Source organism: Ambystoma mexicanum, chromosome 12 (assembly GCF_040938575.1).
Source record: "Ambystoma mexicanum isolate Mex_15411 chromosome 12, UKY_AmexF1_1, whole genome shotgun sequence".
Taxonomy (NCBI): Eukaryota; Metazoa; Chordata; class Amphibia; order Caudata; family Ambystomatidae; genus Ambystoma; species Ambystoma mexicanum.
Genome location: NC_090936.1, coordinates 513433082 through 513459113, shown reverse-complemented (window position 1 = coordinate 513459113; position 26032 = coordinate 513433082). Strand labels below are relative to the sequence as shown.

The 26032-nt window shown below is 45.2% G+C and overlaps 1 protein-coding gene across 5 annotated transcripts in view; it reads right to left on the bottom strand.

Annotated features, from left to right (window-relative positions):
- PRDM4 (PR/SET domain 4) overlaps window positions 1-26032 on the bottom strand; it is a 617560-nt gene that overhangs the window by 281293 nt on the left and 310235 nt on the right. For all 5 annotated transcript variants that reach the window (XM_069628794.1, XM_069628793.1, XM_069628795.1 and 2 more), the window contains 2 exons: window positions 25433-25518; window positions 24364-24491 (listed from right to left, as the gene is read on the bottom strand). In XM_069628794.1, coding sequence (XP_069484895.1) covers window positions 24364-24491; window positions 25433-25518 — 214 coding nt within the window. The remainder of the gene's footprint in view (window positions 1-24363; window positions 24492-25432; window positions 25519-26032) is intronic.

Below are 26032 nucleotides of genomic sequence, written 5' to 3'. Positions count from 1 at the left end.
TATACGAGAATCCTGGCTGCACGACTGGAGTCACACATGCCTGCAATAATCCACAACGATCAAGTAGGTTTCATTTTAGGCAGACAAGGAGCAGACTTCACCCGGAAAACTCTTCACTTAATCCACAAGGCCCAAACTTCGCTGAGCAACCCAGCGCTACTCTCAATTGATGCCGAGAAGGCATTCAATAGAGTCGAATGGCACTTCCTCGAGGCCACATTGCAAAAGATAGGCCTAGGCCCCACACTGCGCCGAGGGATCAAAGCAATCTACAAGTCCCCAAAAGCATTGGTCTCGGTGAACGCCCAATTCTCCCGGTGGTTCCCCCTCAGCAGAGGTACAAGACAAGGCTGCCCCCTGTCAGCAATACTGTTCGCACTGTCCCTAGAACCTCTAGCCGTGATGCTGCGAGCTGATCCTGCAGTGGAAGGAATCCAGGTGAAGGGTAAAGAATATAAGCTAGCCTTATATGCGGACGACATTCTGCTCCACCTGTCAAACCCAACATCTTCCATTCCGAGAGCGATCCAGCTGATAGGAGTACGGCGCACTGTCGGGATTTAAAATCAACAAATCCAAATCTACTCTTTTTCCACTCCATGAACCATCGTCGGAACACCAAAGCGCGCTCGAGCATCTCGGGCTGATCATCGGAGGCCCGACACTGAGATATTTGGGAATTAACTTAACGCGACATCTCGACTGCCTCTACGAAGCCAACTTTCCCCACCTCCTCGAGGCCCTCAAGACCGATCTCAAGAAATGGAAACCGCTAACAATATCCTGGATGGGACGCTTGAATGCAATCAAAATGGTGTCCCTCCCACGGTTTCTCTACCCCTTTCAGGTCTTGCCTATCACAATTCCGGACCAATTCTTCAAGCAAGTCAGAAAGGCCATCCTAGACTTTTTGTGGAATGGGAAGAAACCCAGAATCCCCTACGATGTCTTAATACTACCAAAAGAGCTAGGAGGGGTTGGCCTACCGGACATAGAACGCTATTATCAGGCCACACAGCTCAGAATTTTAATCCCACATCTGCGGGATAAGAAGGACCTCCAATGGGTCCAGCCAGACAACAACGTTCTATACAATGTGACTCTGGCAGAGTGGTTATGGGTCCCCAGATCGAAGTTATCGAGGAAGCTGCGCAACCACCCGATACTGGGCACGTTGTGGAACATATGGAGGAAGGGGAGAGCAATGTCGGGGGTCACCACATGGCCTTCGCCACTGAGCCATCTTTGGTCCCCTGGAATCAGAGAGAAAATCCCGCAACATGCTAGATACCAATCCTGGTTTGATGCCGGCCTCGAGAGGGTCAGTCAGCTTTGGAGAAAGGGGAAATTTATATCGATAACGGAACTGGAGGAGCCCCTCCAAATCCACCCGATACCAGTCTTCCTGTACTTACGTCTGAAAGGAGTCATATCCAGAAAGGAATGGAAAGATACCACGCAAAGAGAACTAACGCCCTTTGAGACGATCCTAGACACAACTACTACCTCTAAATGTCTCATAGCGAGAATGTACAAAGCCTTAATTACCAAAGATGACGCACCAAACCATCGTCTCAAAGCGAGATGGGAACGAGACTTCGCCAGAGAGTTCGACCAGCAAGTCTGGAACAAAATATGTGAGACACCATCCAAAATATCAATCGCGGCCCAGTATAAATTGCATGCCATAAAATTATTACATAGATGGCAATACGACCCACAAAGACTGTCCAAAATGTTCCAGACCTCCAGCCCGAGATGCTGGCGACATTGTGGGATGAACGCCGATTACTGGCACATGTGGTGGGCCTGCCCCAAGGTCCGCATTTACTGGCAGGAGGTCCTGGGATGGATCAAACAGCTGGATGGCATAGATAGGGAGTTGTCACCCCTCCTGATCCTATTTGGCCTAGAAGAAGAAGAGGACGAAATGATAAGGGTAAAAGGTCTGATATCTCCCCTCTTACTTGCGGCAAGAGCTGCCCTCGTGATAAAATGGAAAGCCCTTCGCCTACCTGATAAGAGGGACTGGATACAGATCGCTACAAATATTTACACTATGGAAAAAATAACAGCAATACTCCATGACAAAGCCGCGCGACAAGAGGAAGTATGGTTCGATTTCACTACGCAATACATCTCGCGTTCAACCATGGAAGGCTCGACACAGCAAGGAAACTAGCTCCTGACCCATGCTACCAATGACTGGAAAACCGAAAGACCCTTTGTTGGCAACCCTCGCATGTCACAGACCATATAGGAGATCAATGATCTTAGGACGATTCAAGATGCGCGTCACGCAGCTCACTACGATTCAGAATGTCAATGCCCCGAAGGAAGTGGACTTGAGAGATGGGGGTAGGGAGGGGGGAGGGGGTGGGGCTTTTCGTTTCCCTTTTTTTTTTTTTTTTCTTCCCCTTGCTGGTTTTCTTTCTTTTTGCTTTTTCCTGGAATAATGAGCATTAATGTTGTTAACTGTTGTTAGGGTGGACTTGGATATTCTAATGAAGCAGCTCGCAATGCATAACGTGTACCCACCTGTATGTTCACATTCCATGTTAAAATCAATAAAAGTCAAATTTCAACAAAAAAAAAGAGAGGAGAATGATTACGTTTGATCAGTTCTGGTCTGCAATTTAACTGGCAGAGCCACTGATTTATGTAGGAGCTGCTTATCATGTATGGAAAAGAATTGTATGTGAATAGGGAAAATTGAATCTGGTGAATTAGAGATGAAGGAGGTGGGGATTTAGCTGTTGGTTGGAAAAATACTGGAGTTATATTGGTACTGAATTACCCTGAATCAAGTTGTACTAATGTCATGAGATCTAAGAAGAAATCAAATGAAATGATTTCCCCCTTATTTAGAGTTTTAAATGAGTGGCGTATGAATTTTAGAGTTTGTATAGAGTACAACTGGAGGGAATAACGTGTAATGATTTTGAATAATGTTTGTTAAATGAAGATGAAATGATATTTTTATCTTTTAATTATTTGATGATATGATGCAAAAGATAATAAGGGCTTTATTGTATGTTTATAATAATAATAGCGTATTGTGATTGTAATATGATTAGTGAAAGTAATTTTGTAAAGTGTTTAAGGTTTTAACTAACTAATTGCACTATAAATAAATAAAAATAAAAACGATGAAATTATAGCCTACATATGGTCCAAAGAAATAATGAAAAACTATTTATTGTAAAAATAAAGGGTTTATTTAAATACACAGAGGCTAAGATAAATCTTGGGGAAGGTAAGAACTATCACATATCATAAAAATAATTATAAAAACCAACTCAATACTTATGGTATACAAACCAAAGTATAACCTTTTTTAGATCACAATAAGCAGTCATTGAGTCAAACCTATAACACATTCAGAATGGCATTAAGCTATTCTTGGGAAGTAAAACCAGGTTAGGTATACTGTCAAGTAATTAAAGACAGTAGGCCCTGAAGGCTGCATTATGACATGCATTACTTACCGTAATAGCATTCCTGATGATTGTATCCGCTTAGATTCACATGCTGTGCATATAGTCCGATATCTAGTGGTAACCGCAGAGTATTGCATCTTGTCTTTTGAGGATCAAAAGAGGACATCGGCATAGGCGTGTCTGTAACACTATCCCTAACGTGACGTGTAGTGTACCCAGAAATCCTCACACGTCGAGGTCCCTCCGATTGTATTTTTTCTGCCGTGAGGGAGCCTTATGACTATCGTGAGCGAATACAGAAAGAGAGAAGTAGTAAGATGTATATGTTCCTTCCATCCGAACGGGGAGGAAGGGTGGGCGCATGTGAACCTAAGCAGATACAATCATCAGAAATGCTATTACGGTAAGTAATGCATGTCTTCTGATGCTTTTGAATCTGCTTAGAATCACATGATGTGCATAGACTAGCGAGCAGTACCTGGAATTGGAGGTGGGATGTGAGAAGGAACAGTAGTGAAAAGATGTCTGAGTACTGCTTGTCCCACCTGAGAATCAGATTTAGAATGAGTAACTAGGCAAAAGTGTTTTGTAAAGGTGTGTACAGAACTTCAGGTTGTCGCTTTGCAAATTGACTCTAGGGGAACATTTGCAATGAATGCTCTGGAGGCCTCAGTGCCCAAAGTAAGGTGTGCTCTAGGCTTGAAGGGCAGTTCTCTCTTGGCAAGAGTGTAGCAGAGTGTGATGCAGTCGAAAATCCACTTCGAGATGGCTGATGTAGAGACAGGGTCCCCTTCTCTACCAGCTGCCACTGAAACAAAAAACTAGTTTGTTTTCCTTAGTGGTTTAGTTCTTTCCAGATAGTACATGACTGCCCTGCGCATGTCCAGTGTGTGTAAGCTTCTTTCTGCCACCTTGGTGGGGTTCTGGAAGAATGTAGGCAGTTCTATAGACTGGTTCACATGAAACTTTGAAATGAATTTGGGCGCATACCGTGGTTGAGTGCGCAAAACTACCATACCTCTGTGAACTGTGACAAAAGGGTCTAGAATAGAAAGGGCCTGTAGTTCACTCACTCTCTGTATTGAAGTGACTGCCACTATGAAGGCGGTCTTGTAAGTGAGTGCTTTGAGGCTTGCTTTGTGCATAGGTTCAAAGGGAGACGCCATAAGTCTGGTTAATACCACATTTAGGTCCCATCCAGGAGCCGGGGTTGGAAATGGCTGGATACATTCTTTTAACCTCTTCCATAAAAGCTTTAATTACTGGGATCTTCCAGCATGACACTTTCTGCTAGGACGTAGTGTAGGCTGAAAGTGCAGCCAAGTGGACCTTCAGGGAATTGAATACTAGACCTGAGTTCAGCAGGTGAGTCAGATCTAACACAATAAGTGTAGGAGAACATTCAATGGGATTGATGCCTTTGGGATTACACCATATGACAAAGTGTTTCCATTTATTGGAGTAGCAATGTCTGGTGTTAAGTTTTCTTGATTCTCTACGTATATACATGCATCTCTGAGGAAGCTGGAGATGTCCAAACTCTATGATTTCAGGAGCCAGGCCGCTAAACAGAGTTTGCGGGCATGGATGGAGAGTTTCCCCCCTGTCCTGAGACAACATGTTGTAAGGGCAAGGCAGTTTCATCGGAGTAAAGAGACATTTCCATCAGATGGGAGAACCAGGGCTGCCGTGCACACAATGGGGGCCACCAATATCATGGAAAATGGTTCCTGGTGCATCTTGTGCACAATCGTGTTGAGTAGGGGAGTTGGGGGGAAAAGCGTAAACAAATTTCCCTGACCATGTTATCCAGAGACTGTTAAATTGGTTCAGAGGGTAACTGGAGGCGTAATCTGGGCATTGTGAGTTCTCCAGAGTTGCGAATAAATCGATCTCTGGGAATTCCCATTCTGCGAAAACATTGGAGACAATGTTTCCTGTAGTCGCCATTCGTATTCTAAGGGCAGTGGGAAGTCTCGGCTGAGCACATCTGCTAAAAGATTGAGTTCCCCTGGAAAGTGTTGAGACAATAGAAACATCCTGGTTTTGAGAGCCTACTTCCAAATGTTCTGTGATAGTTTGGACAGCCCTGGAGAACGAGTGCCCCCTTGCTTATTCAGGTAGTACATGGCTCTGGTGCTGTCCGGGAGGACCAGTACTGTCTTTCCCTGCAGCTACGACTGAAAGGCTTTCAGTGCTTTGAACACTGCTAACATCTTGATCAGGTTTATGTGTTTGGAAGCTACCGGTGGGGACCAAACCCTGTGCGCCGTCTGTTGAAGAATGTGAGCCCCTCACCCGTGAGGGAAGCGTCTGTCGTGAGAGTGGCTTCTACTACGGGAGTGGTGAAGGTTTTCCCTTTCAAGAGGTTTTCCCTCGCCCACCACTGCAGAGAGAGAACGCGGGCTGCGAGACAACCACTAGATCGTCCCATTGTCCGCTGGCCTGACACCATTGGCTGTTTAAAAAAAAACAGAAAATCTCACGAGAAAATTATATTTTTTAAACCAATTCAATAGATTCAAATGTATGGAAGGAGGGGATAAGCTCGGTAAATAAAGTTTATACAAACATTTTATTAATATCATAACCATAATTGCACCTAAAATGTATACAAAAATATGAAAATACTATAAAAATGTCTAAGTTTAAATCCTGCCTAAACAGCAATATATAATCCATGAGTGAACAAATGTAACTTTAGACATCGCCCTAAAATAGTATTGGATAATTAGTATTGTCAATTTTTGTGAGCATTTCCTCTGCTTTACTGCTGATATTTTTGTATCTCTATCAATGAAATTTGCAGAAGTTATATATTTCAATGTTTTGAAATTAATTGAAACATAGTTACTAGCCCTAATGAATTTTGGATATTATTAGAATCCAAGGCTTGTCACTATTGATGCACTTTAGCACCTATTTTTTTAGGGCGATGTCTAAAGTTACATTTGTTGATTTAAACTTAGACATTTTTATAGTACTTTCATATTTTTGTAGATATTTTATGTGCAATTGTGGTTATGATATTAATAAAGTATGTTTGTATACACTTTATTGACCAAGCTTATCCCCTCCTTCCATACATTTTAGTTTATTGAATTGGTTTAAAAAATATATTCTCGTGTGACCATTTTCTCAGTTTTTTTTTTTTTTACTATAAACGCTCCCCAGGATCCTTTTCTCAGACCGTGGGTGATGGTTTTGAGCACCCACTGGTCTGATGTGATCCCCCTACCATGCATGCAGGAATGATGTTAAGCGTCCCCCGACTGGTGAGGCATGGGAGGGGACAAGGATTCGAGAGTTATTTTTGACCAGAGGCTGGGGAGCCTCTAGGGTGGCATTACGACCCCTTACCTTTCCCTGTAGTTGTCCTCTGGGAGGATAAGTACTGGGGGTGTTAGATCCTTGTCCCAAGGACCAATTGTTCCCTGACCTATATTGATTATGTGTGGAACGTTGATAGGATTTCCCGCGAAAGGAGCAGCAAGAATTTCCCCCTCTCTGTTGAAAAGGTCTTTGAATAATCTGATTCAAAGATCTGAGAGTCTTGTGTTCCTTCTTGGCAGCCTCTAGCGCCTCGTCAACTGCCTTTCCAAACAGATTGGAATCTTCCACAGGTTTGTTGATAAATGACGCTTGAGTTTCGGGTTCGAATCCGGAGTTCCTCAACCAGGCATAGCGCTTTAAAAGGGTACCTTGTGCCAGGGTACGACCAGCTGTTTCAGCAGCCTCCAAGGTGTTCTTGAGGATGTTGTGATTGACTGGTTTACCCTCCGACACGATTGCCAATAGGCAGGGGCGCACTGGTTTGGTGACCTCCTGCAGGCCCTCCTCTAGTAGGTTCCATTTGACATCCAAATAACTAGCCAAGAGCGTGGTATTATTGGCTATGCGCGTGTTGTAAGCCGCAGCAGTGTTGATTCTTTTCCCCAAAGCATACCATATTTTACACTCTTTAGCGATTCGCCTGTAGACAACGGGACCCATGCCCTCTTCTTTGTTGTCGTGACACCAGAGAATCTGGGGTAGCATGGCCCCTAATATATAGGGGGTCAGTCGGGGAAGGCCGAAAAAGCTTTTTTACCCTAGGGTTCACAGCTCTGGTTTGAGAGGGTGTCAATAAGGAGGGGGCGATGAGCCTCTTGATGGAATTAAGTAAAGGAATAGCTTGGCTAGCCGGAGGATTTTCCTTTAAAATGTCCTCTACAAAATCTGAGTCTACCATCGCCTCCTGTGTAGCTATCTGGAAGTGCTCAGCCACCTTCCTAAGAATGGCGTTAAATGCCATTTGGTCGTCCACAGGAGAGGCCTGACGCAGAGGAGGAGACGAGGGAGGGTCAAGGCAAATGGCATCTGGGTCCGGGGTATGGGTAAGGGATAGCCAAGGTAGGTTATCATCCGGCTGGTCATCTTCCCAATCCGGGGTGTGATCAAGAGGATCCTCGAAGGGATCATCCCCCTGTGCATAAGGGTCAAGAGGAAACTCTTCGGGATCTGTTAGGCCGAAGAACTCATGGAGAGGGTCTGAGGTTCTCTGGTATTAAGTTATTGTAGGTACATCAGAAGGGATCTCCTCACAAGGCCTTTTTGGAGTGAACCTCTCCTAAAAATCTACACATTTTTCTAGCCTGTTTATACAACCCTCAAATGTTTCCCTAGTCCATATAGATGATACAGAGGTGTCTAAAGGGGGGGCAAGGGCTCCTCTAGAGGATCCTTCAGCCTAGAACGTTGAGATTTTTCCCTGAGAGTCTTAGACAAAGACTGGTGACTCTCTGAAGTCCTGCCGCTTTTTTGGGCGTTCTGGGTCTCTTTCTATGTATTCTTGGGGCTATCCCGCCCTTTCGGGCGTTCTCATATCTTTCAACTTATCTTTGGGCCTGTCCTTGTGTTTACTAGCCACTGAGACAATCTTCACAAGGCTTTCGCTGATGCTTGGCGTTGTGATATGATATGGCATTTATAATGCGCCTATACACAAGTGTTTCAAGGCGCCAAGAGGCAAGGGATGGGGAAAAAGAGGGAAGACAGGGAACCTACTAGGCATTCAGATCGCACAAGTGCATGGGCAGGGTGAATGGGGAAAAGTGTGGGGCCGGGGGGAAAGAGGGAGGGACAGTGCAGTACATGGGATGATAGAATAAACAACAATAAGTAAAAGTAAGGCCAGCATGTGGCAAGTGCATGGGTAAGTGCAGGCATAAGGAGTAAAGTGCTGGTAATGGGACTGTAAGGATACTGAAAAACAGTCCCCAAGTGCAGGGGTTGCCAGGAAGGCAGTGCAGGTGTGCGACTTGCAGGGGAGCGGACCTGGGCCCGAGATCAGAGGGTGCCCAGGTAGCCAGAAGGTCAGCAGGGGAGAGGAGGAGAAAAGGCAGAAGCAAAGAGAAAGGTTTTGAGGTGCTTCCGGAACCGGAGATGGTTCTCCTCAAGCTTCAGGGAGGCAGTGAGGCTGTTCCAGAGGGAGGCCCCAGTTTAAGACAGATCTATCACCAACTCGTTGCTTGAAGAAGCGACTGACCCTGAGGGAGCTGGAGGCGGATGAGCGAAGAGCTTGAGAAGGAAGGTATTTAGGAAGAGAGAGTTGAAGGTATTGAGGCCCAAGCCCCAGAAGGCCTTGTGGACAATGCATAGGGTTTTGTCCTTAATCCTCGCAGCCACTGGGAGCCAGTGCAGAGAATTCAGTCCTGGAGGGATACAATTCCTGGGCTTGAGGCCAACGACAAGTCTTGCAGTCCTGTTCTGTATGAGTTGCAGAGGGCGGAGAGTAGAAGCAGGCATATTTAGGAAGAGGCTGTTGCAATAGTCCAGCCTAGAAAGATCCAGAGCTCTGGAGACAGTGAGCTTCTGGGGGAAGGAGAGGAAAGGAAGAAGACATCTGAGGAGATGCAGCTGATAGTGTGACTTCTTAGAGACGTCAGAGATGTGAGAAGAGAAGGAGAGTGTGGAGTTGAAGATGACCCCGATGTTTGTAGCCTCACAGGTGGAAGCAGGAAGAGGGCCAAGAGAGGCCAGCCAGAGAGTGACAGGAAAGGAGGGTGTGGGTTTGCCGATGAGGAGAATCTCAGTCTTACTGGCATTAATGCAGAGCTCATTGGCAGCATACCACTACTGAATGCCGGACAGACAATCAGAGATGAGAGAGAGAGAAGAGGTTGCTGAGGGTAGCCTGAAAATGAGCCGAGCGTCATCCGCATAGCACTGGAAGTTGGGGTAGAGCGCGGCAATGGGGTGGGCAAGAAGTGCCAGGTATTGGTTGAACAGCCAGGGAGAGAGGTTAGAGACCTGGGGAACGCCACAGGTAGAGATAGAGGAGAGGAAGGACCCAAGCTGAACCTGGGAGGGTCGATCAGAGAGGAAAAAAGTCAGCCATGCTAGGGCCTGACCGGTGGTGATCCCCAGGTTATCACAGAGACGTTTGAGCAGGATGGCATGGTTGACTGTGTCAAAGGCAGAAGAGGGAGAAAGTAAGATGAGAACACAGGCAGTGTTGGAATCGTTTGAAAGCAGGTCTTCAAGGATGTTCAGGAAAGCAGTTTCTGTGCTTCTGGCTGCTCTGAAGCCAGACTGATGATCACAGAGACAACTTACAGATTCAGTGTGAAGATTGTGCTGGGAGATGGCCAGCATTTCTAAGAGTTTGTCCAGGAAAGGAATGATGGAGATTGGGCGATAGTTAGCCGGGCAGGAAGGAGCGGCAGAGGGTTTCTTAAGAAGGGGTGCATAGGGAGTGCTTCAGAGGGGAAGAGAAGACTCCAGTGGCGAAGGAGTGGTTGCAGAAGTCGGCCAGAGCAGGAGCCAGGGAGTCAATGTGGTCCTTGATGGTTTTGGAGGAATAGGGATGAACCTGTTTTGATGAGACTTTCATAGATCAGACTTGTTTAGAAACCTCATCTGGGGAGAACAGGGGAAAGGCAGAGAAGGAGGAAGGAGGGGTGGCCAGAGGAAGAGCAGGGAGTAGAAGGAGGGGAGAGGAGGAGAGAGGTGACAGGATGTCCTGAGTGTTAGAGATGAAATGAGAAGCCAGTACCGTGAGAGTTCCTGGGAGGGGACAGGAGAGGTAGAGACTGCAGCAGGATTGGCCAGTTCCTTCGAAATAAGAGTTCAGCTGAGTTGTTAGATGCCGCAGAGACGCAAGCTTAGATGTGAGCTCTCTTCTGGGTGCAGGCAGAGAGCCGGTATTGCCTTTAGAGCAGGTGGCAGGCCAGTTTGTCAGAGGATTTACATGAAGTACGCCATTTCCTCTAAGCCACCCTGCACTTGCCTTTAAAGGTGACGAGGTCTGAGTCGTACCAGGAGTTGCACTTGGCTTTGGGCTTCAGGCAGATCCTCATGACGGGGGCAGGAACATCGAGAGTATCAGATATAGCAGAGTGGAGTATGGAGAGGGCTGTGTCAGCGTGTGAGTCAGCCAAAGGGGAGGTTAGGTTAAGAAAGCGGTGGCAAAAGCCTCAACTGACACGCGCTTCATGGGTTGGATGACCAAGAAGGTGGGTGGCAATGATGCGGTTGGCTTGGCCTGGGGGGAAGAGAGGGTGAGGTGGGAGGAGAGGAGAAAGTGATCACTCCAGGAGGCGCGGTAAGAGGGATAGAAAGGGGTAGGTCTGAGGCGATCAGAACATCCAGAGTATGCCCTGCAAAGTGAGTCGGGCCGGAGGGGAGAATAGAGAGTGAGAAAGGCTCGCAAAGGTTGCAAAAGCATCCAGAGGAATTACAGGAAGCATCCAGGTGGATGTTGAAGTCTCCAAGAAGGAGGAGTTGAGTGGTCGAGACCAGGAGGGAAGAAGAGAGGTCCGCCCACTCAGAGAGGAACGAGGAGATCTGAGCAGGTGGCCGGTAGATAGTAGCCACAGTAAGGGAATGGCTAGGAGAGAGGGAGAGAGGGATAGGGGGAGAGAGGGAGAGGGAGAGAGAGACTGCAGACGAGGCATTCGAAAGAGGAGTAGGCCTGCATAGGAATGACAGAGGCAGGAATCCACTCAGGGAAGATCAGGGCTACACCACCTCCGGATCGGTTGGACCTGGGCGCGGAGAGGATTTTGTAGCCGTCAGGGAGGAGAGTGTCAAAGCTCGTGACAGAGCTGTCCGTGAACCATGCCTCGGTGAGACCGAGGACTTCGAGGTCAAGTTCCTCCAGAAGGTGGCAGATATCAGAGGAGTGTTTGACAGCTGAGTGAGAGTTAAGAGTGGCAATATGGAGAAGGTTGCCATCCTTAGACTTCCGGGGAGGGGTACAAATCAGAGGTACGCCCAGCAGAGGTATAGAAGAAGCCCAAAGGGGGGGGGGCAGAAATGGAAGGAGGAGAGGGCAAGGTAGCTAAGGAGGAGGCAGCAGGGGGAGGCGAGGGAGCCGCGGAGGGGGAAGAGGGGACAACGGGAGTAGAAAGAAAATTGATGAGGCACGGGAAGCGTCTATCAAAGAGGAGAAGGTTGGCCTGAGGGCCTTGGACCAGGACGGTACCATTCCCATAAATATCGAGGACCTCAGAGGAGTGGAATGAGGACAGGAGGGCCTCCCACCTGGTGTCACCATTAATGGGAGAAGAAGAGAAAGGAGAGAGCACAGAGACCATATGTAGGGTCCATAGGTCTGGTGAGGGAACGACAAAGAGGATGTCGGTGAAAGTTTGCCTGGAGGAGGCACTGGTATAGGTGTCAGAGATAGGGAGGCCTGGGTTGGAGACCAGGATGTCCTTTTTAAACCTCTTCCTACCAGTTTTAGTGAGGAGAGCAGGATAGTCGATAGAGAAGCAGTTAGAGAAAATAGGAGACACAGAGAGCACCATAGAGTGAGTAAGGAGAGGAGAGAAGAGGAAGGGAGAGGGAAGGGAGAACACTAGGGAAGGTCCTAATAGAGGGGAAAAAGGCCTAGGATTCACAATGCAATTTTAAATACTTTCACAATGCAATTCTAAAATAGGGGAAAACACAGTTTTAGAGTCTGCTAGGTGGACAGGGGTAAGGGTAGCATGCGGGTTAACCCTCGGGGATTGCTGGCCACTGGCTGCCCCGCTGACACCTGCAGACAACGCCACAATGGGAGCCGCCCTTTGCCTGGGGGCCCTTAGCTGCAGGGGGCTGCCCTGGGAGGGTTAGTGAAGACCGGACAGGGGAACAATCAGGGGGCAGTGGGAGGGCTTTGGAGGCGGGACTAAGGAAGTCAGGGGTCGGGGAAGGAGAGGGGTGCACACGGGCCTGGGGGTCACAGAAAATGCCACAGATTGAGTAAAAAGGCCGAAAGGGTCTACCAGAAGGTTCCCCTCACCTGCTCAGCATGATGGAAGGTGACGGGGAGGTGTTTAGGCTGGGAGGGCGGTTGCGTGGAAGATTTCAGCGCAACCAGGGCTTTTTTAAGTGTCGGAACCCTCTTGGAAGGCGCGTCGACGGCCTCGAGGGATTTGGTGCTGGCCAGACACATGCCGCTGGCGCGGTTGCGGGGAGGGCTGCCGATCATGCAAATCGGCGCATGTCGTCGAGGAACCCGAAGCACCCGTTGGCGCCTTGAACCGCTTTGACTGAGAGGCCGCGGCGGTTCCAGGGGTTGTGTATTTAGTCCCATGTGAAGTGGGTGTGTCCTCGTAGTCAGGGTGTATCTTCCCCATAGCAGGACTTGTGTCATGCCTAGCGGGGCCGGAATCTTGGAGCGAGTCTGCACCATCGTAGGGTCAATGGTGTCTGTGTCAGAGCCATGGTCGTCGTTAAGGGTCTCATCACTTTCGGCGGCGGTGGCGGCGGCAGGGGAGCTACCGCCGCCCACAGTGCCTCCCACAGTTTCACACAATGCTCCTTTATGGTTTTAGGACGTAGGAGCTTACAGTGCCAATAGGACACCTTGTTGGGATTGACGGGGAGACACTTATTGCATCGAGGGTGCTTGTCTTTCCAGGGAATTTATCCCTTACAGGAAGGGCAAAATTTAAAGGGAGTCCTGTCCATTGCTCATGTAATTAAAAGCGACAACACCAAAGGGGCAAAGAGAGGGGAGAAGGAAATACATTCTTGAAAAGAAAGGGAATCCCCAGACCCCACTCTCCCTACTGTGTAGGCCGGCCAGAAGGCCCGGCCACGCTGTCGACAGCGTCGACCGGAACGCCAGCCGTCGAAGTCTGTTCTTCTGTCTTCAGTTTAGTAATCGTCGAAGAGGGGACGAATATTATTTAAATGACCAAAGGTCGGAATTTTAACAAATTTGCAATTTAGGTGAGAGCTCTGCATAAGGCGAGCAGCTAGCTGGGCGAAAAAAAAACAATCTGAGGTACCTCGACGCGTGAGGATTTCTGGGTGCACTACACGTTACGTTAGGGATAGTGTCACAGACACGCCTATGTCGACGTCCCCTTTCGATCCTCGAAAGACAAGATGCAATACTCTGCGGTTACCACTAGATGCTGGACTATATCCACAGCATGTGATTCTAAGCAGATTCACAAGCATCAGAAACAGTGATATTCAGTTATAGGCACACTTAATTAGACTAACACTGTTACAAGTAAATCTTGCAATATATGCAAGTTTCTTCTATTATGAATGGTTGCAGTTACACACCAATTCTATATTTTAGAACATAGTTCAGAGGGAGTAACTTAACTTGTATACTTTCTAGAGGGGCCTTAAGCGACTCAACGATGAGTACAGACAAAGTAAACTATTTTAGAAGTGCACTAGAGCAGTTCTGGGAAAGCAAAACCCAATTATACACTTTAGGAAAGCCACAATGTTTTTCAATGTAAGTAAGGAACCTATTATTCTTGTAAGAATGGCATCCAGTAATTCATAGATAAGTAAGAACTCATTTTTAAGAGGCTACAAGCATCTAAAAGACAAGTATTAACTTCAAGACTGTTTTAGAACTGCACTAAGCAGATCAGGGAAAGCAAAACCCAATAACACACATTTAGAAGAGCACACAGCCCATTGGAAGGTATTTGCACTCATTCACTTTAGAAATGATAAAACAGTACCAACACTTATTACTTTTTATAAGGGAGGAAACACCATTAAAAGTACATAAAGTAACATATATACTTTTTAAAGGGGGGCAACGAGCAACTTAAAGGTAAGTATAAACTTCAGGACACTTTGCAACTCATGTTATTACAGAGATAGTTAACTTACTAACTTCTTTAGCATGTAAGTACTTTCCCCAATTGTTATAGTTTTCAAGACAAAAACCTTATCTTTTAAAGTCCTTCCCTAGTCTATAGCATGAGTTTTGTCAGATGTAGAAGAAGGACCCTAGTGGTCTAGGAGCTGGCGGTAAGCAGGTCAAGATAGGGGTCAGATTCAAGCAAATCAGTTCTATTCTAGAGAATTCTTTTTATAGTGCCAGCACGCTCGCAGGCCTCAGGGCGCTCAAGAGTTCCAGATGATAGCTCTACAGACAAGTAAGAATTTACTTTAAAGTTTGTTGAAAGTGTTCAGGGACGTCACAGAAGACTCCCTTATATGCGTTCCAGCATTAGTTCTGGGCAAATGGTATGGGCAAACTGCCAACCAAACAAATCACCCACTCAGCCTCACGGAATTCACACAAGACTCAAGGTAAGTATTATCCAAGCCAACACAGTACCTCAACAGCAGAACAGAAGAGCTTCTGGGTGGATGCCTTCAGGATGAATCAGCAGAGGATCCGGTCCTTGGTCTGGAGACTGAAGACATGGACACTTAAGTAAAATTGGCAGCAGTCATTGATGGGGGAGGCTTCCAACAAAGGATTATTTACAGCTTCTCACGCCTCTGTGGATTTGGCGCTCTTTTACAGGTACCTGATGAAAAACTAATATCGCTGGTCTGATTCTCTTCACTCTTTCGGCCCTGCACTCTGGTGAGGGGCTATAAGGGATTCAAATTGTGTCTCTAGAGGTCCAGCAGTAGTCAACCAAAGTTCTCAGCAGGATTCAGACTTTGGAAGACATTGCACTGCACTCAGCTTTCAGGATCTGATTATTTCTTAGGAACTACAGCACAACGTCTGCAAACTCTCCCTGCAGTTTACAGAAAGGGGCGGGTGGCTGTCCAATCAGAACTGCTAGCTCCCCAGTAGGAACTGGTTCCTTTCAAGCAAGGTGAAAGACAAAGGGCTGCAGAGTTCTGGACTCCTCCCTCGCATCATGCCTTCAAAGACAGTCTGGAGCCTTGGCGGGGAATACAAAGGATTCCTGCCGAAGATAGAAACTTCAACCAAGGTCCATCCCACCGAGGACAGTAGAAGATCTAAGAAACAACAATCAAACGAGAAATGGTGAAAAATGAAGGAGCCCACCATTCTACCAAAATGGTGGCCCTCCTGTGCATCAACGCAGCTGATTTGACAGCCAGCGAGTAATAATGACAAAGTCATAAAAGTGGTTTCACTGCCACTAGCCATTCAAGTTAGTTTACCTTTTTATTACAATTGTAAGTGAGAAAGGGGATACAGTGCATCTCCCCAGCACTCCACATAAGGTGGGGTGTGCTAGCTCACTACATAAAATATAAAGGGGATGGGAATCCCACTTTACTTCTTGGGAACACGATTTCACCCAAGAGGTAATAAGAGAAATTAAAAAGGGAAGTCCAAAGGGGCAACCCAGCCTAAGCCCAACAGTTATAGGGAACTAACTTCAAGCACACACTATGGAGAGGCATAAAAAGGTTACCCATAAAAAGTGCAAAAGACTAGCTGAGAGGGAAAAAACAAAGTCCCACTCACCTAGGGTCAATGAACAATAATCACCAAGTCCAAGCAAAAAGTTCTGGGGCGGACACAGGTTAGGAAGATTTGTCATAAATATGAAAATCTTATCCAACATCCAGTCGTTTGGAAGTGGCTGCGGCGTCTCTCCTTTTCCTCCAAGTCGATTCTTCAGTTTCAGTGGTCAACTTGTCTTCAGTCTCAGATCCATGACTCTTATGCAGGAATCCAGCCAATCGGCACCCACGCACCATTCAAACTGTTGGTGGTGGATGTCCTTCCCAGATGAAACTGGTTCCAGGCAGGCACAACAGAAGACACAGAACAGCAGAGTTTGAGTCCTCCCCCTTTTCCTGTCCTCACAGACACACTGGCGGGCTTCACAAAGGGATCCTGCCGAAGACCAAAGTTACCCCAGGACCTCCCCCACCCTGCGCAGAAGGACCAAGAAAGGACAAGCCATCTTGAATTGGTCGAACAAAGAACACTGCCACCATTTTGGGTCAATGGTGACCCTTCTGTAAACTAACGCGGCTGCTAGTACAGACTGGGAGTAACAATTGTGCCAAAGGAGGTAGGATAAAACCACTGCCACCAACCATTCAGATTAGCTTGTCGCTGTAACCAAAAAGTTGCAGGCGCAGTGAGAAAGGGGATAAAGTGTAGCCCCTCAAGACTCCACATAATGTGGGGTGTGCTGATCTCACAATGTTAAAGGATATTTGTACCGCGCACTGTCACCATCTCTCTGAGCACAGTGAGCAGGGAGTCCACGTCGGGTTGCCCGCAAATATTTTGAAAAAGGTAGCAGGCACTCCTCTCCAGAAAGAACATGGCATGATAACCTGTTCTGAGATGAGAGTTTGCAGCACACGCTTTTTGCTCACTGTACCTTTCACAGATGGGAAGTATCCATTTGCATATCAGTCTTTGTCCCGCTGTGAAAGGTACAGTGAGCAAAAAGCGTGTGCTGCAAACTCTCATCTCAGAACAGGTTATCATGCCATGTTCTTTCTGGAGAGCAGCGCCTGCTACCTTTTTTGAAATGTTTGAAAGGAACTTGGGGTTGGTCACCCTGAGTTACCTGGGGGCAACCAGACGTGGACTCCCTGCTCACTGTGCTCAGAGAGACAAAGCTTCACCTAACTGATGAGGCCCAACAAGGCTGAAACACGTGTATGCGGTTGCTTTTGGTACACTTGTTCTGGAGAGGAGCGCCTGCTACCTTTTTTGAAATAATTCAAAATTCTGTCTATATGTGAGGAGGCTAGTGATCATGATTCCACCCGGGTGTTGCCCTTGTCATCATTACGGTTTCATCTAAGTGTGGCATGTGCTAACATTCATAATCCTGTCTAGATGTGATGCAAGCTAAAATTGAGAATTCAATCTAAGTGTAGTACATACTAATATTCACATTTCTATCTAGATGTGGCACAGGCTGCATTGAGAATTCCAGCTAAGTGTTGTACATGCTACCATTCACAAACCTATATAGATGTGACGCAAGCAAAAATGGAGAATTCATTCTAAGTGTGGTACATGCTAACATTCATGATCCTGTCTAGATGTGACGCCGGCTAAGATTGAGAATTTCATCTGAGTGTGGTACATGCCAACATTCACATTTCTATCTAGATGAGGCGCAGGCTAGATTGAGAAATCCAGCTAAGTGTGGTACATGCTACCATTCACAAACCTGTATAGATGTGACGCAAGCAAAAATTGTGAATTCCATCTAAGTGTGGTACATGCTAACATTCACATTTCTATCTAGATGCGTCGCAGGCTAAATTGAGAATTCCATCTAAGTGTGGTACATGCAGCAAAGCAGATGAAGCACTTGCAGCAAAGCAGACGAAAAAACCAAGAACAGGTTCAAATTTTGTACAGGACCAAAGAAAATAATTTTGATTCTTATGTGCAGCAACGAGTCAGGAAAAGCCTACAAGTTAAATGGGCTGAAAAAAAGCCAGAAACAAACATTTTTTATTATCAGCAAGGAGAAAGGGTTTAGGTTAGGAAGAAACTTGACCCCCTTGCCCGTACCCGAATGACAAAGGTGAATGTGTTTATTGAAAACACACCAGGTCCCGGTATTAGACAGAATACAGTAAGAAAAAAGTTAATGGGTACGCAAAAGTCGCTTTTGCATAAAAAGAACCAAATGATATGATAAAGTTTTGTTTTAGGAGGCAGGGATGTTCAAAAATCTAATGGAGGTTGTTTAGCAAGAAGGAATGTTTAAAGGTAACACATAAATGGGTTTTAAAGGATTGGGTTGAAAGGAAAAATATTGACGATAGAGACACTTATTTTTCAAAGGAAACTCATTCCGTTTTAGATTACAGGTGGGGAGAAAGAGAACCCTATATACCCGCAGAATTGGCGGCACTCGAACCTATGAGCAGAGAGAAGAGTCAAGGTACCTAACCAGATGCCCGTACACAAATGTGTCTGCTGTGTGGTTTTGACAGTGGACAAACTCCTGTGAAAACTCCTATATCGTTGAATTCCCCAAGAAGTGGCCGAACGCTCTCCACGTTTTAAAATGGTATGCAAAAAGACATTAAAAAATGAAAAGTAATGGACTAAGTGGCCTGAGCAGTGAAAGTCCCAGGAACTTGCTGCAAAGCACGCCTAAAAAGTGGACAAATACGACCGGACAGACGATCTATTGAGTCCAAACCAAGATGATTTGGGTGGAAGAAATACAGAATGAATAAATAGAGGGAAAATCAACATGTAAAAATACAAATGGGGAACCAGGAAATGTTATGGGATGGGAGCGATGGAACAAATGTGGAGTATAACCCGCACGTGAATAAAGTGTGACAAACGGGCTGGTGGGGTACCTCAAAACGTGACCTTCTTTCAAATTCTCATAGTGGCTGTAAAATTATCTGAGGCATATAGTTAGTTTAAAGTTAACTGGGTAATAGAGGTGGGATTTAGATAAAAGTAAACAAAGGTATTCTTTAGGGACACATACATGTTTAGACTAGGAGAATATAATGTGTTAGTACTGATTTTGTAGAAATGTTGTAGGATACCTCCCATATTAAAATAAATTCTATCACAGAAATTAGGCGATTATATTTTTATAATATAAAAAAGATAAAAACAAAACAACGTTCATACGTTCAATTACAAATGCATATGTCATCCATCATAAAAGTAAGAAAAATGACACCTAACAACAAAATACAGTGATTCCAATACATTTGTGTTTGATATCTGAACACCATGATCACAAACTATTTCCGTAAGAAGCTGTATAAAGTATAAGACAGAGCACATAATTTCCCACCTGCATCAGATCATGCAATTGTTCGCAATTTCAAAATTTCTAACAAAACATGCTGATAGTTGTTTGGATCAATGCCACTGGGAGCCCATGATTTCGACTTAGTGGATCTTGCACATGTACAGGGAAAATGCAAATTATATCTACTTCAGTTCGAGCTCATTGGTGTTCTCCAAGGCCAGAGCCATCAAGAAGTTTGCAGTTGCAATTCTAATGCTGATGGAAGGTGAGGCACGCCTCAAGTGGAGGAAGCCTGAATGGTGTTGTCTTTTCCAAGACACAAGTAAATTGGGTGTTGCATGAATTGAGAGTCTATGGGCCACTTTGTAGGAAAGATGGGCATTTCAGGAAATCACTTGATCTCCCAATATTTTTTCTTAGTATGATACAAAGCAAAGCAAGGCTGTTGGCAGAGGGCTGGCTTTGAAGGGCATTGGGGACAGTACACCCGAGTATTCCTCCTCCTTCCTTGTTTTGTACACACCTTACATCTTCTGTATGGTTCTGTCTTCCTGGGTGTGGCAGGCACATAATCAGCAAAGTGCTGTTCTTGCAATCTGGCTACATCCTCTACTTCTGCAAAGTTGGGAGTTGGTACATGCACAACGGTCAGTGAAGTTAAAACTGCTAATTCAAACTTCAAAAATGTCAGTTTGTTTTCTAGAGCGGCTGCACGATATACAACACATGCATTGTATGTAGCTAGATGCATAAGGTAAACTGCCAACTTCCTGTACCACGTGGAAGTCTTACGCTCTACATGGTATAACTCAAGTAACTGGTCTATTTTGTCTACCCCCCCCCCCCCCATGTACCTGTTGTAGTCCAGAATACACTTGGGTTTTAGCACTTGCTGAGCCTGCCCGTGTACAGTGACAAGGGAAGTACTTTCATCATGAATAGTACTCAACATGTGCACATCCCTTCGGTGGCAGAATTTTACTGCCAACAGTTCATCATGCCGCAATGCCATGCATGCTCCCTTGTCCAGCTTCTTAAAAACAAGTTGTCTGGGGAAGCCTTTGCAGTTACTGCAGATTCTACCACATGCCAGTGTGCCCATGTTGTACAATTCCTTGAACAGTGGTATTCCTGTGTAGAATTTGTCCACATACAATTGGTGACCCTTGTGGAACAATGATATGGCAAGATCCCACACAATCTTCTCACTGGTCCCTAAATGGGCTGGGCAGCCGGGAGGATTTATGCTAGAGTCTTTTCCAGTGTAGACTTTCATGCTGTAGGCATACCCAGTGGTACTTTCACACAATATATAAACCTTGATTCCATATTGTGCTCTCTTGCTTGAAATATACTGCTTGAACAGTAGCTGTTTTTTTAACAATACCAAAGGTTTATCAATTAACATGCTCTGGCTAGGAACATACACCTCAGAAAATCGCTGTGCAAAGTGCTTCAGTAATGGCTGAATTTTGAATAGCCTATCACAATTTGGGTCAATCGAAAAAGATAGGAAGGATACAAATATCCCCATGCCCTTGAGAACATGTGTTCCCATAAGAGCAATAACAGAAAATTAAAACGGAAACCCAAGTGGCTCCCAGCAACACTGCACAGTGTGTGCGGTGTGCTGCAAAAGTCAAAGACGGGTGCCACAACACATGGAGGAAAGCATTACTCCAAGAAAAAGGTATAAAAAGAAAAGGGTCCCAAGGATAGGATAAAAGACAGAGTGAGTGCGGGAAAAGGTTCCCGCTCACTCAGGGGAACTGACCCAAAATCCAGTAGTCCAGCAAAAAGTGCCAGGGGGACTCACAATGTTAGGACAGTTTTCTGAAGTCCAACTAAGGTTTTAGAAAAACCATTCAAATGAGACAGTACAAGACTCCACTCTTAGTATAAGGCTGTACTGCCTGAGTATATGGTAGCGTAGACCGAGCAGCCAGGCTTATCTTAGGAGGGAGAGAGGGCTGTAGGAATGTACAAAGAACCTGTAGTACACAAAGGGTTCAATAGAAACACTGACAACCAGCAGTATTATGAAACAAAGGTTTATTATAAATACAAGTATGCCAAGTTCCGTCCTGGAGCAAGTACTGGTTACAGAGTCAAACACATTATAAAAACAAAATAGTTGAAGGTACACAGACCAAAGCATAAACTTTCTTCAGAAAACAAACAGTATTTCTAGGGAAGTCAAACCTTATAAAACACATTTAGTGCAGGACACACCTATTTATCGGGAGTAAAAACCACCAGTTACTTTTAGATTGCTTTACAGTAAGTCAAGGGTAGTAGACCCTGTCAGTTATGAAGTGACACTCAGCAAAGAAATCCCACAGTAAAGAAATCCCACAGTAAACCAACCTACAAGTATACTTTTTTGATTAGGAGAACACTCATTCAAAGAACAGTAACAACCTATAACTATTATTCAGGATAACACACAGTTATACTGGGTGAGTAAGACTTTTTGGTGTAATATACAATTACAGTTGCTTTTCATCTCAGTGGGACAGACTGAGGTAAGCAATAACTAACTTATTTTAGGATGGCACACAGCTAACTCAAGTTAAGTAAAACCCATATACGTTTAAAAGGAGTCATCAGCAACTTAAAGGTAAGTATAACCCAAGATAGATTTATTCTAGACAGGCTAACAGCAAGTCAGGCAAAGCAAGACCCAATTGGGACACTCATACATTTATATCCTAACAGGAACAGTAAAGTAAATCCAACAGCATTACTTTTGTGGAAGAGGCACAACCAATTCACAGGTGGTGAGTAAAATAACCGTATATATACTTTTCAGAATGGCACAACACAAATTCAAGGTAAGAACATTTTGTAACTGTTCACTCTCAGAGTAACAATTACCAACCAACTCTGTCACAAGTAAGTACTTTCAAACACTGGTTATACTTTTCAAGACAGAATCCTTTACTTGTTCATTCCTTCCCTGTTCTATTGCACAAGTTCACTCAGAGGCAGAAGAGGGACACTAGTGGTTTAGGCGCCAACTGTAGGCAGGGTGAGATAGGGTTCAGTTGCAGAAAAAGTCAAGAGTTCCAGTGAACGACTATTCAAACAAGCAGGTAGTTCACTTTAGAGTTGGAGTCCGGGCACTTCTTAAAAGACACCCTAGGAGGATTCCAGCATTGGGCCTGGTTGAACTGGATGAGAGGACTCCAAATCACATGTAACACCCCAAAGCTACACAGAAATCACCCAGGCTTACGGTAGGTAAATACCGCAGCCAACACAGTACCTTAGCACGGAAGAAGAGTTGCAGCAAGACGACTTCAAGATCTGCAGCCAACAACCTGGTCACTGAATTCCTTGTCAGGAAGACTGAAGACCGGACACTGGAAGGGCTTCTGCAGCAGGGATCAACGGGGAAGACTCCAGGAAAGAGTCTCTTCATGGCTGGATGGGGCTCTGTGGTTTTGGCACCCTTTTCAGGAGCCAGAAGTTGACTGAATATCACAGATTGGATTCCCTTTGTTTGTAAGGTCCAGCACTCTGGCGAGGGGACTTTTTTCGGACTATTCACGTCTTTGAGGACCAGCAGGATGCCACCAAATTACCAGCTCGAAGGCCGTGCCACGCTCACTGGCTTGAGGTCCTAGGGTACTGGGGTATTGCAGCACTGCAAGTTCGCAGCACAACATGGGATGGCTCAAAATGCAGGTCTTCTTGAGTCTAGTGGATCTCACCAGGCTCTGGGTCGGGGTCGCCCTTTTTGGGATCCCCAGGTCGATTTGAAGGAAGGGTAACAGCAGGCTCTGTTTAAACAGCAGGCTCTACGGTCACTGGAAATCGCTATGGCAGTTGTTTCTTCATCTTCAGTTTCATCTCTAGTGGTCAGCTTGTCAGCAGCTCCCAGTTTCAGAGTTTAACAGGAACTACAGCACAACTTCTGCATTCTCTCCCTACATTTTACAGCAAGTGGTGGTCTGGATGTCCAATCAGGACAGCCAACCTGGGCGATTGTTCCTTTCAGGTAAGGTGAAAGAGTTTGGCTCCTCCCTCGTTTCCTGCCTTTCCAGACACTGGCGCCTTGTTGGGGAATCCACAGGATTCCTGCCGAAGACAAAACAGCCTCTGAGGTTGTTCCCACCTTGAATGGCAGGGTAAGACCTCAGAAACAGCAAGCACACAAGAAAAAGCAGAAAAAGGAGCCCACGATTTTAGCAAAATGGTGGCCCTTCATTGCATTACCAAGGCTGAATTAACAGCCTGCGAGTAATGAGGACTTAAGTCATAAACGTGTTACACTGCCACCAGCGACTCAAGGAAACTTGCAACTGTAACAAAATGTTACCAGGTAAGTATGAAAGGGGATACATTGTATCTCCCCAGCACTCCACATAAAGTGGGGTGTGCTGGCTAACTATAGAAAATGTAAAGGGGGATGAAAATACCCCTACTACTTGGGAACTGTAGTTCACCCAAGAACATGAAAGATAAATTAACAGAGGAGCCCATAAGGCAACCCAGGCTAAGCCCAAACCTTGTAGGAAACTATAACGTCAACCATACGCTAGAGAGAGAGATAATAAAAAAGGTCACCCATAAAAGAGTAAAATAGTAGGTGAGATGGAGAAAAAGATTCCACTTCACCGAGGCACAAAAAATACTAGGTGGGAGGGGGGAAAAGGATTCCACTTCACCTAGGCACAAGGTAAAATAGTTACCTAGTCAAAGCAAAACAGTTCTGGGGTTGACACAGGTCAGGAAGATTTATAATATATATGAAAACCTTAACTAACACACATGTGAAGGGGATTTCACATAAAAATGAACATCTACCTAATTACTTAACATGGAACACCCAAACTATGAATGACAAGTAATGTGGGTCAGCCAATGCTTTCTAATACTAAGCTTCTAAAATCCTGAATTCAAGCATTTTACATTTCTGTAAGTGTTATTTTGGAAAGACTTTAGCCTGACTTTCCCAACTCTTTCCTTACCAATGTTCCGAGCGTAATCACGGCTGTAATAGAAGAGAAGCTCTTGTTCAGGTGCAACATCGCGTGAGGTGCAAAAGTAAATCTTTCCATCGTGGGGATAGGCAACCAAATTCTGTTCCTCTGGATTCCTAAAACAATAATTGGAGAACTTCAAGAATGAAGTTATATATATACGGGAATCGAACAGTCCAGAATCCAAAGACTAGAGTCTTTGATTCTACCCACATTAATACTACACAAAAACCACAATATAGAGCCAAAATGGAAGAGCAGTTAAGAGATCTGATGAAGTCTGAGGCTGCAATCGTGATCCAAGCGTAACACAGCAGAGGGACTATCGTGGTGCTAGGATGTGCAAGTCTCACACACTAGTGCTAGAAAGTGTGTGAGGGTAGCGTGGGAGACCTGGGGCGAGATTACTTGACATTTGCACCAGTGATATAAATTGAATAAACAATCAGATAATACAGAATGGAGGAAACCGGTTTTGTCACCGTCTAAAATGTTTGCGCTATGGTAAGAAAGGTAATTAACAATGTTTGCTGCATAGCATACAAATACAAGTGTTCACTACTTTTCTTTTCACGTTACTGAGCAAACTAAACGAAACACTGCTTCATTTTTGGTCCAGTGAAAACGGTTTTAGATAACACCGATTATGACTAAACCGGTAGCTCCATTCTGTGTTATTAAAACAGCAAATTTAGTCATGTGACACTTTTAGTGCGGGGCAGTAAGGTTGTCATGGCACCCATTTTACCAAACAGTGTTCTAGGTTCACATTATGCTACCACTGCTCTGTGGAAGTGTGACATGACATTGCTGCTTCTGGACAGTTTAGGGTGGGTAGCATGGCATGACTGGAGCTGGATGTTTGTGAGGTTTACATGGCACCCGGTGCAGTGCACTACGCAAGCTTGGTGATACAGTATAAAGTTGGAGTTGGTGCCCTGTCCAGGTGTAAGAGCATGACCTGTAGATAACAAATATATCATCACAGGGCAGTTGAGCTGGCGGGTCCATGGCTCTGATAAAAGTGTCATGGCACAAGCAAGAAGTGACTGCTCACCTAGCTTTGCGTACAAACATCATCCAGTTACACTCATTCTCGTCAGCGGTCACGACACAGAACTCCAGGACATTATTGTGGTAAATCTAAAGCAAAAAAAAAAAAAATATTTACTCATTAAACTTTCTACCATAACATGCTTCTCACGTTTACTCAGGATAATTCAAGCTACACATGTCTATTGTTGCATGATTTATTCCCTTTTTGAGGTTTAATATTCGGTTACCACATTAATAAATCATATTAACATTAATGAAACAACAATACTATAATTCTATAGTTAATACACAAGGTCTTAAACATTACTTATTTTCATGGTCTACAATTCCCAAGTTTTCTTCATACAATTCCAACATGGTTTTGCTATATAAAGCCTAACTCTAATATTAGGCAAGATTTGGAGCAGTACCCTTAGGGTGCACTACAACAACCTTGACCTCCTGGCAATAGGAACCCATCCTTTGGTATAGGTCTGTACTACACAGGTTGGTAGTTTGGCTGAGCAGCCAGGCTTATCTCAAGAGGGGTCAATGTGAGTAGTAGGGGAGTTACACAGAGATTCACAGTGACAAAGTATCCAAATAAATACTTGCACAAAGT